The sequence below is a fragment of the Elephas maximus genome, chromosome 16, assembly GCF_024166365.1.
Source record: "Elephas maximus indicus isolate mEleMax1 chromosome 16, mEleMax1 primary haplotype, whole genome shotgun sequence".
Taxonomy (NCBI): domain Eukaryota; kingdom Metazoa; phylum Chordata; class Mammalia; order Proboscidea; family Elephantidae; genus Elephas; species Elephas maximus.
The window spans coordinates 21,054,903-21,071,234 of record NC_064834.1 but is presented as its reverse complement, the minus strand read 5'-3'; the positions used below and the strand labels follow the sequence as shown (position 1 = coordinate 21,071,234).

General features: G+C 39.0%; 1 protein-coding gene across 4 annotated transcripts in view; it reads right to left on the bottom strand.

Annotated features, from left to right (window-relative positions):
- Positions 1 to 16,332, bottom strand: part of CTNNA3 (catenin alpha 3) — a 1,852,175-nt gene that overhangs the window by 887,891 nt on the left and 947,952 nt on the right. For all 4 annotated transcript variants that reach the window (XM_049856013.1, XM_049856014.1, XM_049856011.1 and 1 more), the window contains one exon: positions 391 to 543. In XM_049856013.1, coding sequence (XP_049711970.1) covers positions 391 to 543 — 153 coding nt within the window. The remainder of the gene's footprint in view (positions 1 to 390; positions 544 to 16,332) is intronic.

Below are 16,332 nucleotides of genomic sequence, written 5' to 3'. Positions count from 1 at the left end.
AATAATACAACCATGAAAATATGGCCAGAAACAGCAAAATGATATGAGACAGAATGTTCTATACTTCAGATTAGAAGAAGTTAGAAAGCAGTTTTCAGGGTTCAAGAAAGAGTACCTGTGTTTATCCACATCTTTTGTGTAGCTCAAAATAATAAGCACTTAAGAAAACAAAACTGAACATAGTTTCATAGCTCTTCATAAATAAATTCCTTCTTTTCAAAGTGAAAGTGGATGGTTTATAAAATTTGACAAATACACCTTCATAGATACCAGGGCCCAACCCTGCTTCATCTGTAATAGTTTCCCAAAAGTTTTTATTTGAGTACAATCCATCTGTAAACAAGTAATGTGAACCTTATTCTCCTGGATTTAAAGCTCTAGTACACTTACCTCTACAAGCCTGCTGGTGTGTTCGCGAAATATCGCAGCATATTCTTTTATTTCCTTCTCTCGGCCATTCTTAGCAGCTTCAATGAGAACCAAAAGTGGGACTGTCGTATCCAAGAAAGAGTCAGACACATGATCTATAATAGCCTTACGGAGCTGAGAAGAAATAAAGAAATTCGACGTTTGGTTTTGCTTTTTTCTGGAAATAGTTAACTTTTTTTTTTTTTTTTAATCTCAGTGGTTAACAAAATTCATTTTGTATTTTTTTGCACAAGCCCTAAAATTACAATATTTCAAATTGTGTATGAATGTCTCTTAAAAGTTAAAATAAACAAAATCTCTGTGAAACAATCATCCAGCAATAGTTCTCTTGCTCTCAAAAGTTACTAATTTTTCCTAAATCACACTTACCCCAGGGATTAGATTATGCGTGATAATACTGCATTTTTTCTCAAAGAAATTGCAGTACTATAATGTTTATGCATGTGTACAAATAACACTGTACATCATGTATTTTCCTAATTACAAAATTAGAAAATGTTTTCTACCTTGTGGGAGGAACTGATGATAAATTCTGATTAGCTAAATTGTAGACTTTATGGTAATTAAACTAAGTTAGAGTACTGATTAAGCCAGTTGATAACAGATTAATAGAGCAAGGAGAATAATAAATGAGTTTGATGTCCAATTTTCTCCATTTGCCTTAATTGTTCTTGCTCTCACACCTTAAATTATTAAATAGGTATAACATTCTGCTACAATTAGTTCTTTCAAATTAGATTACATGTAAGCTTATAAATGACAATCAGGCAATTAACTCTATTCAGCAGATATTCTCTGAGATTTAAAACCACATTGCAAAATTAAAGCATTGTATTTAAATAATATTGAGCCCTTAAGAATAACAATATTCTGAAATGTTTCATTAACAATGACAACAACTGTAAATGCCCTCAAAAGTTGTTGGGTTAGCTCACTCATTGAATTTAATAACCTCTATACCATAAAACAAAGAGATGACTAGCTATTAGAAAGGAAAATTATAATTTGCCTTCTGTGAAATTTTATCATAGGCTATTTTTTAAACCAATAAACACTTAGTGTAGTTTTGAATTATGTGATAAATAGTAATATATTTTCAGGTGGATCAAATGAGATAGCTGAGTGAAAAAAAAGTCCTATCTTTCTACAATAACTCTAGGATGATAAATTTATAATGATTATAGATTTCTGGGAGAAAAATACTTCTTTCTAAGATGATAGAAAGTGCTCAGGAATTTTTGAAAATTTCCACCTCCCAAATTATTTCAGTACAATATAGGAAGATTCCCCAAGAAAAGATTCTGCTTAACACACAGATAGGCAAATGACTAATGACAACTAATTAATATCTACTGAGCCTTACTAGGGCATGGTGCAGGGTAATAAGCAGTTACAAGGCAAGGGTAAGACCTATCCATTCCATCCACACTAGATAAACATGATACACATTCACTTGTATAGTTATTCACTTGCTCATTCAATGTGTATTTATTAAGCATTGAGCTGTGTGTTGGATATGAAGAGATTAATAAGACATGCTCCTTGCTCTTGCTTTAATGATAAAGGTAAATACTGGATAAATTGTTGAGTAAAAAACAGAGAGGTTAGATTGTATAGATATACAGAAATTTTTAAATGAAGCAAATCAGCATTCAATAAGTACAAATGAGTAAATGAACAGTTCGTTGTTCAAGGGAGTGAACCAGACAAGCCAGGTAAAAGGTCAAGACTTAGGTCTTGAGCTGGGAACTACAAAGGATGTAAATTTTAGATATATAAGACAAAAAGAGAAGGAATTACTCTCGAGGAGGAACAGTTTTCAATGGCCATCCCTCCCCTCCATCACATTCTTCTTTCATTTGTAACTAGGACATATAAGGAAGGAGGACCTAAAGAAGATCTGGGCTAGAGCTATAAGCGATTAACAGCCAGCAGAGTGGAGGTCATTGAAACTGTGGATGTGGATAGGATCAGGTAGAAAGAGAAGCACAGCAAAGAGAGATCCAAGAATGAACTCCTGGGCAGCACTATTATTTATGGGAATCATGCAGATAAAAGGATAGGCTCCAAAAAGAGACTGAGATGATGGCCAAGAAGCAACAAAAGCAAATGACCAACAACTAAAAGATAAACTTTCAAATAAATCTGGGTCGGTGTTCTCCAAATTAACTCATCCAACCAATTATAACAGTGATTCTCATATCATTTGTTGAACCTTCTTTTCTATATATTATTTCATTCAACAGATATTTCTGAACACTCTGCCTTCACTTTCCCATAAAGAGCACAGTATTGTGAGAAATGTCAAGATATAAATCCATGGCTCCTTATAATAGAGTGAAAGTCATTAAATATTACAGTACAAGGAAACCAGAAACCTGGAGTCAAAGAAATTTCAAGAAGAGGGGGGATTTTGAAGTCAAACTTTAAAGAGAGGTTACATAAAAAAGAACTAAGACATGTGTGGTTGGATCTGACCACTACGAGGTTATTGATGACATTAGTGAGATCAATGGGAGCATAAGTCATATTGCTTTGGTTTGAGGATATATGGGAGATGAGGAGGTAGTGAATGAAACTTGATTCCAACATGAAGAAGTGAGATTTGGCATTAGCTACATTGAGATACAAGTTTAAAAAGAATTGTTTTTCATATAAAAATATTTTGATGTAAGTTCCACCTACAACTATATCCAGAAAATCAGATTGTCTTCTTGTGTTTTTCAAAAATGCATTTTGATTTACCACCCAAATGAGAATCTAGGGAGATAGAGAATAACTACAAAACTATATAACACAGCTACCAAGAAGTACGATGCTATAGTCATGCAGGTGTGATGCTATATTCATGAGGACAGAACAGAAAGACTAGAAAATGAGCTTGAAATAAATTTTGTGCCAATGTTTTCAAAATTCTGCAGAAAAATGGGATGAAATTACCTGATATAATGTTCCAAACAATAAGCAATCTGAATCTTTTTATCTGCAGTTGTATATTCATTCAATTTAACGACTGCATTTTGAACTTTCTATCTGGGGGCAAGGCACCATTCTAGGCTGTCTGGGGCAATGCAAGGGTGGTAAAGACAGGGTCACTTTTAGGAGGAGAGAGGGGTACAAAGAGTTTAATGAGCAACTTAACAGAGGTGCAAACAAATAAGAAGCAATTAATTCTGATGGCTTCACTAAGAAAGGGGCATATGAATTTCATTTTAAAAAATGAAAAGGATATTAAGAGTTGGGGCTGGGAAGTGGGAAGCATGGTATTTCAAGAATAGAGCCTTCATAAGAAAAGAAAATTAAGGGATCATCAAGACATGACAAGTCATCCTGTGGGGCAAGAACACAGTGGTACAATGAGAATTGAAATAGATCTCAATAGGCACAGTGGGAGTGATGGGGAGCATTTCAGGGTAAAAAACAAAAAACATAAGCCGAAATACTAAAATGTGAAGGAAGTGCTAAGGAAATAGCCAGAAACTTGTGTTAGACTTGAGTGATACTTTTAAGAGATAGCATGCAGTTAGAATGGAAGGGGATGTTGTCCCTTGAAAGCATTTCAACCCGTAAGAACAGCAAACAGTGCAATTAATTCATCCAACTCAGAATGTTCTCATCTAGTCCCTGTCTACCTTACTGATTCTGTCCCTTCACCTTCACATTCATAGCTATGATTATGGCCTGCAGCAGAGGCACTTTTGTGCGTTACATGTCACCCTCTGGACCCATCTCTGATTTTAGCTGTGGACAGGTTCATGCCCTCTAAAGGCATCCCAACTCCAGTGCACCGTATCCTCTCTCAGTTATTCTGTCTCAGGGACAGCTGCAAGTCTCTGTGAGATTCTCAGCCTAATGAAAACACAGGTTGGAAATTCTGGAGAGCTAATTACAAGGGGCCAATCCTCAACCAAGAGGGATGGGAGCTTGTGGATAAAATTCCCAGGAGGCATTTGGTTGTTTCTCAGTAGTCTTTAAGCTCCTGATGCCTACAGCGGCAACCTCAATAGCATATTTTGTCTTCCTTCTCTCCTTCACTTTTCAAGTTCCCTTATCCCTGGCTTCCTGGAACTACCTCCCAAATAACCTACCTGTGCTAAAGTCCTGGTCTCGGGCTCTGTTTTCAGGAGAACCCAATCTAAAACAGGCACCTCTGTCTGGTGTTAACTTTTCTCATGCACCAAGTAACAGACTCTAACATCTTGCAGAAACTACCCATTGCTGCTCATACTTTGCCTTCCATTGCTGTTTCTGCTTTGTACACCACTGAGTTTGGTTCTTTCAAGCCCTCTGTCATTCTGACTACGAGAGAGGAACTACTGTGAGATGGGACAAGAAATGCATATAGGAACAAAATAAGGAAGGCCTTGAATGCCATGCTAAGCAATTCTTTATATGTTCGGACATAATGACATGGGACTGTTTTTTTCATTAAATCATACAGTCATCTGTGTCTATATATACATATATGTCGTGGACTGAATTGTGTCCCCCCAAAATATGTGTTAACTTGGTTAGGCCATGCTTCCCAGTATTCTGTGGTTGTCCTGCATTTTGTGATTGTAATTTTACGTTAAAAGGATTAGGGTTGGATTGTAATACCACCCCTCCCCAGGTCAGATCCATAAGCTAATGTAAAGGGAGTTTCCCTGGGGTGTGGCCTCACCACCTTTTCTCTCTCAAGAAATAAAAAGGAAAGGCAGAGAGCGGGGCCAAGATGGCGGACTAGGTGCACGCTACCGCGGATCCCTCTTGCAACAAAGACTCAGAAAAACAAGGGAATCGATCACATACGTAACAATCTACGAACTCTGAACAACAAGCACAGACTTAGAGATGGAAAACGAACAAATACGGGCAGAGAGCGACCGTTTTCAGAACCAGGAGCCAGCGTACCAGGCAGGTGACCTTCAGAGCCCGATCTGGGGCAGAGCCCGGGGGGCAGACGGCACAGAAAGGGGGCCCACCCCTTCCCCCCCGAAGCCATCCCGGGAGGAAGTCTAGCTGGTTGGCGCGGGCGGCTTAGAGGCGCAGCCGGAGGGAGAAGCACCCGGGAGGCAGTGACTGATCTGGGAGTGGGGAGAACAGCGTCCCAGCGGGGGTGCCGTCCCGCCGGGAGTTAGGCGAGAAGCCGACAGGGCGCGAGGGGGGGGTCAACTACATTTCCCTAAAGTGACCCCGGGGCGGGGCCCACACGTTCGTGCGGGAGGACGCACACCCAGTCTGCGCGTGTGGCGCGGCACACCGGAGGGAGAAATCCCCGGAAGTGACTGTTCTCAAAGCGGGGAAAGCAGCATCCCAGACGGGGAGCCATTCCACTGGGATCTGGGCGCGTGCACGGGCGGGGCGTGAGCGCGGGGTCCATTTTTATTACCCTCAATTGACCCAGGGGGCGAGCCCACCTGGTCGTGCGAGTGACGCCCACCCAGTTCGCGCGAGAGGTGTGGCGCACCGGAAGGAGAAGTCCCCGGGAGGAAGTGATTGGTCCTGAAGTGGGGAAAGCAGCGTCCAGACGGGGTGCCGTCCTGCTGGGATTTGGGCGCGCGCACGATTGGGGCGTGACCGTAGGGCCCAATTATAATCGCCTGAATAGACTCTGGGGGCGGGCCCACCCGTTTGTGCGGGAAACGCCCACCCAGTGCCCGCGAGCGGTGCCGCGCACCGGAGGGAGAAGTCCCCGGGAGGAAGTGACTGGTATCCCAGCAAGGAAAGCAGCGTCCTAGCCGGGGACCCGTCCCGCCCGGATTTTGGCGAACGGGGGCAGAGTGTGAACGCGGTGTTCAGCTCTATATTCTGTGGTGCTACACTCCTAGCTCTCAGATCCCTCCCCCACCCTCCCCAGGTGGCCCCATTAACATCCGAATACCCAGAGCCAGAGGGAGAATTCAGATAGGGATCTGACTGCATTTTTTTTTTAGCGGACTACTTGAAAAATCTAGTTTCCCAGTGATGACTCAGAGACAGCAGTCCATATCGAACCACATTAAGAAACAGACCATGACAGCTTCTCCAACCCCCCAAACAAAAGAATCAAAATCTTTCCCAAATGAAGATACAATCCTGGAATTATCAGATACAGAATATAAAAAACTAATTTACAGAATGCTTCAAGACATCACAAATGAAATTAGGCTAACTGCAGAAAAAGCCAAGGAACACACTGATAAAACTGTTGAAGAACTCAAAAAGATTATTCAAGAACATAGTGGAAAAATTAACAAGTTGCAAGAATCCATAGAGAGACAGCATGTAGAAATCCAAAAGATTAACAATAAAATTACAGAAATTGACAATGCAATAGAAAGTCAGAGGAGCAGACTTGAGCAATTAGAATGTAGACTGGGACTTCTGGAGGACCAGGGAAACAACATCAACATAGCTGAAAAAAAATCAGATAAAAGAATTTAAAAAAATGAAGAAACCCTAAGAATCATGTGGGACTCTATCAAGAAGGATAACTTGCAAGTGATTGGAGTCCCAGAACAGGGAGGGTGGACAGAAAACACAGAGAAAATAGTTGAAGAACTCCTGACACAAAACTTCCCTGACATCATGAAAGACGAAAGGATATCTATGCAAGATGCTCATTGAACCCCATTTAAGATTGATCCAAAAAGAAAAACACCAAGACATATTATCATCAAACTTGCCAAAACCAAAGACAAACAGAAAATTTTAAAAGCAGCCAGGGAGAAAAGAAAGGTTTCCTTCAAGGGAGAATCAATAAGAATAAGTTCAGACTACTCAGCAGAAACCATGCAGGCAAGAAGGGAATGGGACGACGTATACAGAGCACTGAAGGAGAAAAACAGCCAACCAAGGATCATATATTCAGCAAAACTCTCTCTGAAATATGAAGGAGAAATTAAGATATTTACAGATAAACACAAGTTTAGAGAATTTGCAAAAACTAAACCAAGACTGCAAGAAATGCTAAAGGAGATTGTTTGGCCGGATGACCAATAATATCAGGTACCAGCACAATACAAGGTCACAAAACAGAACGTCCTGATATCAACGCAACTCAAATAGGGAAAGCACAAAAACAAACAAATTAAGACTAATTCTAAAAAATAAATAAATAAACAAAATCATACACATAACAGGAAATCATGGAAATCAATAGATAAACGATCACAATAATCAAAAAGATGGACTAAATATAGGAGGCATTGACCTGCCAGATGGAGAGTGATACAAGGCGATATAGAAGGATACAAGTTAGGTTTTTACTTAGAAAAATAGGGGTAAATAAAAAGGTAACCACAAAAAGGAATATCAATTCCATAACTCAAGAAAAAAGCCAAGAAAAACATAACGACTCAATAAACACAAAGTTAAACATTATGAAAATGAGGATCTCACAATCTACTAAGAAAAATGTCGCAGCACAAAAAAGCATGTGGAAAAATGAAATGGCCAACAACACACATGAAAAGGCATCAAAATGACAGCACTAAAAACTTACTTATCTATAATTACACTGAATGTAAATGGACTAAATGCACCAATAAAGAGACAGAGAGTCACGGACTGGATAAAAAAACATGATCCATCTATATGCTGCCTACAAGAGACACACCTTAGACTTAGAGACACAAACAAACTAAAACTCAAAGGATGGAAAAAAATATATCAAGCAAACAATAAGCAAAAAAGAAGAGGAGTAGCAATATTAATTTCTGACAAAATAGACTTTAGACTTAAATCCGCCACAAAGGATAAAGAAGGACACTATATAATGATAAAAGGGACAATTGATCAGGAAGACATAACCATATTAAATATTTACGCACCTAATGACAGGGCTACAAGATACATAAATCAAATTTTAACAGAATTGAAAAGTGAGATAGACACCTCCACATTTATAGTAGGAGACTTCAACACACCACTTTTGGAGAAGGACAGGACATCCAGTAAGAAGCTCAATAGAGACACGGAAGACCTACTTACAGCAATCAACCAACTTGACCTCATTGACTTATACAGAACTCTCCACCCAACTGCTGCAAAATATACTTTTTTTTCTAGTGCACATGGAACATTCTCTAGAATAGACCACATATTAGGTCATAAAACAAATCTTTCCAGAATCCAAAACACTGAAATATTACAAAGCATCTTCTCAGACCACAAGGCAATGAAGCTAGAAATCAATAACAGAAAAACTAGAGAAAAGAAATCAAATACTTGGAAACTGAACAATACCCTCCTGAAAAAAGACTGGGTTATAGAAGACATCAAGGAGGGAATAAGGAAATTCTTAGAAAGCAACGAGAATGAAAATACTTCCTATCAAAACCTCTGGGACACAGCAAACGCAGTGCTCAGAGGCCAATTTATATTGATAAATGCACACATACAAAAAGAAGAAAGAGCCAAAATCAGAGAACTGTCCCGACAACTTGAACAAATAGAAAGTGAGCAACAAAAGAACCCATCAGCCACCAGAAGAAAACAAATAATAAAAATTAGAGCTGAACTAAATGAATTAGAGAACAGAAAAACAATTGAAAGAATTAACAAAGCCAAAAGCTGGTTCTTTGAAAAAATAAAAAAAATTGATAAACCACTGGCTAGACTGACTAAAGAAAAACAGGAAAGGAAACAAATAACCTGAATAAGAAACGAGAAGGACCACATCACAACAGAACCAAATGAAATCAAAAGAATCATATCAGATTACTACGTAAAATTGTACTCTAACAAATTTGAAAACCTAGAAGAAATGGATAAATTCTTGGAACAATACTACCTACCTAAACTAACACATTCAGAAGTAGAATAACTAAATAGACCCATAACAAAAAAAGAGATTGAAACGGTAATCAAAAAACTTCCAGCAAAAAAAGTCCTGGCCCAGATGGCTTCACTGCAGAGTTCTACCAAACCTTCAGAGAAGACTTAACACCATTACTGTTGAAGGTATTTCAAAGTATAGAAAAAGACGTAATACTACCCAACTCATTCTATGAAGCTACCATCTCCCTGATACCAAAACCAGGTAAAGACATTACAAAAAAAGAAAATTTTAGACCTATATCCCTCATGAACATAGATGCAAAAATCCTCAACAAAATTCTAGCCAATAGAATCCAACAACACATCAAAAAAATAATACACCCTGATCAAGTGGGATTTATACCAGGTATGCAAGGCTGGTTTAATATCAGAAAAACCATTAATGTAATCCATCACATAAATAAAACAAAAGATAAAAACCACATGATCTTATCAATAGATGCAGAAAAGGCATTTGACAAAGTCCAACACCCATTCATGATAAAAACTCTTACCAAAGTAGGAATTGAAGGAAAATTCCTCAACATAATAAAGGGCATATATGCAAAGCCAACGGCCAATATCACTCTAAATGGAGAGAACCTGAAAGCATTTCCCTTGAGAACGGGAACCAGACAAGGATGCCCTTTCTCACCACTCTTATTCAACATCGTACTTGAAGTCCTAGCCAGGGCAATTAGGCTAGACAAAGAAATAAAGGGTATCCAGATTGGTAAGGAGGAAGTAAAGCTATCACTATTTGCAGATGACATGATCGTATACATGGAAAACCCTAAGGAATCCTCCAGAAAACTACTGAAACTAATAGAAGAGTTTGGAAGAGTCTCAGGATATAAAATAAACATACAAAAATCACTTGGATTCCTCTACATCAACAAAAAGAACACCGAAGAGGAAATAACCAAATCAATACCATTCACAGTAACCCCCAAGAAGATAAAATACTTAGGAATAAATCTTACCAAGGATGTAAAAGACCTATACAAAGAAAACTATAAAACTCTGCTACAAGAAATTCAAAAGGACATAGTTAAGTGGAAAAACATACCTTGCTCATGGATAGGAAGACTTAACATAGTAAAAATGTCTATTCTACCAAAAGCCATTTATACATATAACGCACTTCCAATCCAAATACCAATGTCATACTTTAAGGGGATAGAGAAACAAATCACTAATTTCATATGGAAAGGAAAGAACCCCCGGATAAGCAAAACATTACTGAAAAAGAAGAAGAAAGTGGGAGGCCTCACCCTACCTGATTTCAGAACCTATTATATAGCTACAGTAGTCAAAACAGCCTGGTACTGGTACAACAACAGGCACATAGACCAATGGAACAGAATTGAGAATCCAGATATAAATCCATCCACGTATGAGCAGCTGATATTTGACAAAGGACCAGTGTCAGTCAATTGGGGAAATAATAGTCTTGTTAACAAATGGTGCTGGCATACCTGGATATCCATTTGCAGAAGAATGAAACAGGACCCATACCTCACACCATGCACAAAAACTAACTCCAAGTGGATCAAAGACCTAAACATAAAGACTAAAACGATAAAGATCATGGAAGAAAAAATAGGATCTACCCTAGGAGCCCTAATACAGGACATAAACAGAATACAAAACATTACCAAAAATGATGAAGAGAAACCAGATAACTGGGAGCTCCTAAAAGTCAAACACCTATGCTCATCTAAAGACTTCACCAAAAGAGTAAAAAGACCACCTACAGATTGGGAAAGAATATTCAGCTATGACATCTCAGACCAGCACCTGATCTCTAAAATCTACATGATTCTGTCAAAACTCAACTACAAAAAGACAAACAAACCAATCAAGAAGTGGGCAAAGGGTATGAACACACATTTCACTAAGGAAGATATTCAGGCAGCCAACAGATACATGAGAAAATGCTCCCGATCATTAGCCATTAGAGAAATGCAAATTAAAACTACGATGAGATTCCATCTCCCACCAACTAGACTGGCATTAATTCAAAAAACACAAAATAATAAATGTTGGAGAGGCTGCGGAGAGATTGGAACTCTCATACACTGCTGGTGGGATTGTAAAATGGTACAACCACTTTGGAAATCCATCTGGCGTTATCTTAAACAGTTAGAAATAGAACTACCATACAACCCAGAAATCCCACTCCTCGGAATATGCCCTAAAGATACAAGAGCCTTCACACAAACAGATATATGCACACCCATGTTTATTGCAGCTCTGTTTACAATAGCAAAAAGGTGGAAGCAACCAAGATGTCCATCAACGGACGAATGGGTAAATAAATTGTGGTATATTCACACAATGGAATACTACACATCGATAAAGAACAGTGACGAATCTCTGAAACATTTCATAACATGGAGGAATCTGGAAGGCATTATGCTGGGCGAAATGAGTCAGTTGCAAAAGGACAAATATTGTATAAGACCACTATTATAAGATCTTGAGAAATAGAAAAAACGGAGAAGAACACATACTTATGTGGTTACAAAGCGGGGAGGGAGGGAGGGAGAGAGAGGGCTTTTTATTGATCAATCTGTAGATAAGAACTGCTTTGGGTGAAGGGAAAGACAACACTCAAAACAAGGAAGGTCAGCCTAATTGGACTGGATTAAAAGTAAAGAGGTTTCTGGGATAAAATGAAAGCTTCAAAGGTCAGCGAAGCAGGGGCTGGGGTCTGGGGAACTTGGTTTGAGGGGACTTCTAAGTCAATGGGCAAAATAATTCTATTATGAAAACACTCTGCATCCCACTTTGAATTGTGGCGCCTGGGGTCCTAAATCCCAACAAGCGGCCATCTAAAATACATTAATTGGTCTCAACCCACCTGGAGCAAAGGCAAAGGAAGAACACCAAGGTCACACGACAACTAAGAACCCAAGAGACAGAAAGGGCCACATGAACCAGAGACCTACATCATCCTGAGACCAGAAGAACTAGTTGGTGCCCGGCCACAATCGATGTCTGCCCTGTCAGGGAGCACAATAGAGAACTCCTGAGGGAGCAGGAGACCAATGGGATACAGACCCCAAATTCTCACTAAAAGACCACACCTAATGGTATGATTGTGACTAGAGGAATCCCAGAGACAATGCTCCCCAGAACTTCTGATGGCACAGGACAGGAACCATGCCCGAAGACAAATCATCAGGCATCAAAAGGACTGGTCAGTGGAGGGGAGAGAGATGCTGATGAAGAGTGAGCTAATTAAATCAGGTGGACACGGGAGAGTGTGTAGGCAGCTCTTGACTGGAGGGGGGATGGGAAGATAGAGAGAGAGGGAAGATGGCAAAATTGGCACGAAACGAGAGACTGTAAGGGCTGACTCAATAGGGGGAGAGCAAGTGGGAGAAGGGAGTAAGATGTATGTAAACCTACATGTGACAGACTGATTGGAATGGTAAATGTTCACTTGAAGCATAATAAAAATTAAAAAAAAAAAAAAAAGAATTTCTAATAAAAATTTAACACCTGAAAAAAAAAAAAGGAAAGGCAAGCAAGCAGAGAGTTGGGGATCTCATACCACCAAGAAAGCAGCACCAGGAGCAGAGTGCATCCTTTGGACACAGGGTCCCTGAGCCTGAGATGCTCCTCAACCATGGGAAGATTAAGGACAAGGACCTTCCTCCAGAGCCAACAGGGAGAGAAAGCCTTCACTTGGAGCTGACACCCTGAATTTGGACCTGTAACCTACTAGACTGTGAGAAAATAAATTTCTCTTTGTTAAAGCCATCTACTTGTGGTATTTCTGTTATGGCAGCACTCTATGACTAACACAATATAATATTTAAATAGCCTGCATCTTATTTATTCCATATTACTTTTCTTGCCTAAGAATACAACTCATTCCTTTCCCTTTGGTGATACACCAAAAAAAAGCGTAAGTAACCCTTTGGTGACTCAATAATCTACTACTATGAATTTTGTGTTGATACCATATGTTTTCATTCATGGAAGCATGTTGAATCATTGAATGTGTCTGAATTTCTGGTAGATAGTATGCATGTTTTTTTGTTGCTCCTCCTACAATCCTGCCCTAAGTGTTTAGTGGTATATATGAAGTACCACTAATTATACCCCAGAGTCCCCACTGGGGTCTACTGGTATGTATGTGTAACAAACAAAAATTTTCAAAATTTCTATTTTTCCTACCAAAAATTCAGACATCTCATACAATACCCTGTAAAAATAGTAATTTGCAGCACGTGTCCATTTTTCTGGTTTCGAACAGTCATAAAGACCCTGCCCTGCAGCAGCACATACTGTCAGTGGTATAGCAGGTTCCCAATAAACCCCAGAGGCTGAAAAAGTTCATGGTTATTACATGTACTGCAGGGCATGAAAGGGTTAAAGAAGCCAATATGCCACTGTAGAAATAATACAACAATGTAGGAGCCACAGCACTCAGATCTGAAGTCAGTAGGAGACCAACAGGAGTTGGAGGCATGCATTTTCAATAAATACCTGTTTGTTCCCCAACAAGAAAGATGTCAGGCACAAAACAAAACAGAGGGGCTTTCCATCTTTTCTCACTACAGTTTAATAAAAGGCTTTGAGACATCAATTTTTCTATTTCCCTCTGGTGTAAGTGGTTTGGGATCACAAACAAAATAATATATTTCTCTACAATTGAAGCTCAGAAGTGAAAGCTCTATGTGAAAACTATAAGAAGAAGGCCTCCCAAAAAAAGGGGGTTGGGGAATGGAAAGAAAAATTGTGAGGGGGAAAAAGGATAGAAAGAAGAGAAAGTGTTTTACAAAAGAACCTGTTTTTGTATGTTAATGACATTTTAATTTAAGGTCAAATAGCAAAATATGATTTTCAAAGCTTTCCCCCCCACCATCCAGGTGGGCTATCCCAACTGATTAGTGGGGAGTAAGTTGACTAAAAATTAAATCAGCATACAACTACTGCATCAGTTTAACAGGACTTGTACCTTTCAGACACTTAATGTTATTTGATGATGAGGATGATGACGAGGAGCTGTAAGATCCTACGTGTTTTGTTTTCTGAGTGTGGCACTGGTACTACCAACATGGAGAAGAGACAGATATAGCAATTCAGCAACTAGAGGATTAATCTAGTGTTTGCTTTGTTTGTTTTTATCAGAATCTAATTTTATTTGATATAGCTCAAGTCTTTACTTTGCCACTTATGTAAGACTTTTTTTTTTTTTCCTCAGTATACACTCAAACAAATCTAACTTGCCTGTAGTGAAAGCAAATGCATGTTTCGCTCTGCGTAATACATTAGAAATGGCATATATTCAGTTGGGCTAATTTTTTTTTTAATGAAGTAAAGGTGTTTTCAAAGCCTTCCTTCTTTATTGGGAGTTCCAATAGGATGCAACTCTGAAATGAATAGAGGAAAAGGAGAACAAAAAAAAGAAGAAAACTTAAATTTAAAAATAGCATTTAAAATATAATAAAGAGAAAAAAAAACACTTATGATGGTAAAGTCAGTGTAGTAGCCACTGGAGGTTCTGAAGATGAACAAGCCCATGTCCCCAGGCATGGTGGTTACAAACATGGGCTGGATCACAAACATGGGCTGGATCACAAACACAGGCTGGATCACAAACATGGGCTGGATCACAAACACGGGCTGGATCACAAACATGGGCTGGATCACAAACACGGGCTGGATCACAAACATGGGCTGGATCAAGTACACCTGGGAAAGGACCTTGGCTCTCCCACTTAGCTGGGTGAAATTTGGTAAGGTGACTTATCTGAAAACTTCAGAAAATAATACCATGGCATCATTTCTTACTGCCAGGATAAAAATCAATAATATAAGAACAACACTTGGTAGAAGGCAAAGCCATTTACTAAATGAGAGATATCACTACTGTCATTAAAAAATAAGGGTTTAAAATCGAGCAGGAAGGAAAGAAAAAGCAGGATATGACAACTGCCATATAGGGTTGCTATGAGTTGGAATCGACTCGATGGCAACGGGCTTTTTTTTTTTTATTATTGGAACTACACATAGTATAAGTGCTCAGGGAAGAAGAAGAAAATTTATAGCTGGAGAAAATGGCAAGGCTCTTATGGAAGCAGCACTTACACCAGCCTTGAACTTCCTCAGTTTCTGGGAGGTGTTGTGGGGGAGTGAGGACAGTGGATAGGCATTGAAATACGGGGACACCAAACAAAACAAATCACATGTATGAAGATGCATGTGTGTTTGGGAAGCAGTGATGGACAATTTAGTGAATATTTTTTTAAGTAGACTCTTTAGTGAGGCAATAGTGTAATGTTTTAGTGTATGAAAACGAGGAACTGAGTTCAAGGAGAACTGAAAGAGAAAGAACATTAAGAATAGTGGAGATAAAATCAGGGCCAAATCCAAGAACCTAGAACACCATGCCAAGGGCTTTTATCTTCATTCTCAGGACAAGGAAGTCAAAAAAGCATGGAAGTTGAAACAAATAAATACTAAATTATCTCCTAGGATATTCCATCTTGATGCTCCAAAATGTGTAATTTGCTTCTCACCATATATTTCTAAGCCATCTATCTCATTTCTCATGGAAGAAATCCAATCATTCTCTGAGCCCAAATGAAAATATTTGTGTTGCTGATGGAAAAGCCACAAATAAGCAAGGGAATGGGATAGAAGATGAGCTCTACTTCCTCTACTTAATTTTTACTCAAAAACAAAAACAAAACCATTATAAAACAAGATAAACATTAAATATTTCAAAGAAAAACATTTTAAGGATAGGGCTGTCTCCTTACAGTGTGAAAGAGCCTACATAAAATGCTTAAAACAAACTGTTGGGTAAACTTTGTAAAGAACAAGAGGAGATGGAGATGACTCAGGTTACTGTTTTAACTAGTGCCAAAAGAATAAATATCAGAATGGAAAATGAAGTCCTGGGGGCGGGCAAGTGAGAATAGTGAGAAAGGATCACATCAACCACCAAGGCTGACTCCAAAAAAGGCTCCTAGCAATCCTGCCCCTTCCTGTATGCACTTACTACTTCTGTAAGAGACAGAGCTTCTGCCCCTTCCAACTGACCTGGGCCTGGGATTGTGACTGTTTTGACCAATGGAATGTGGAGAAAATGACATCCTG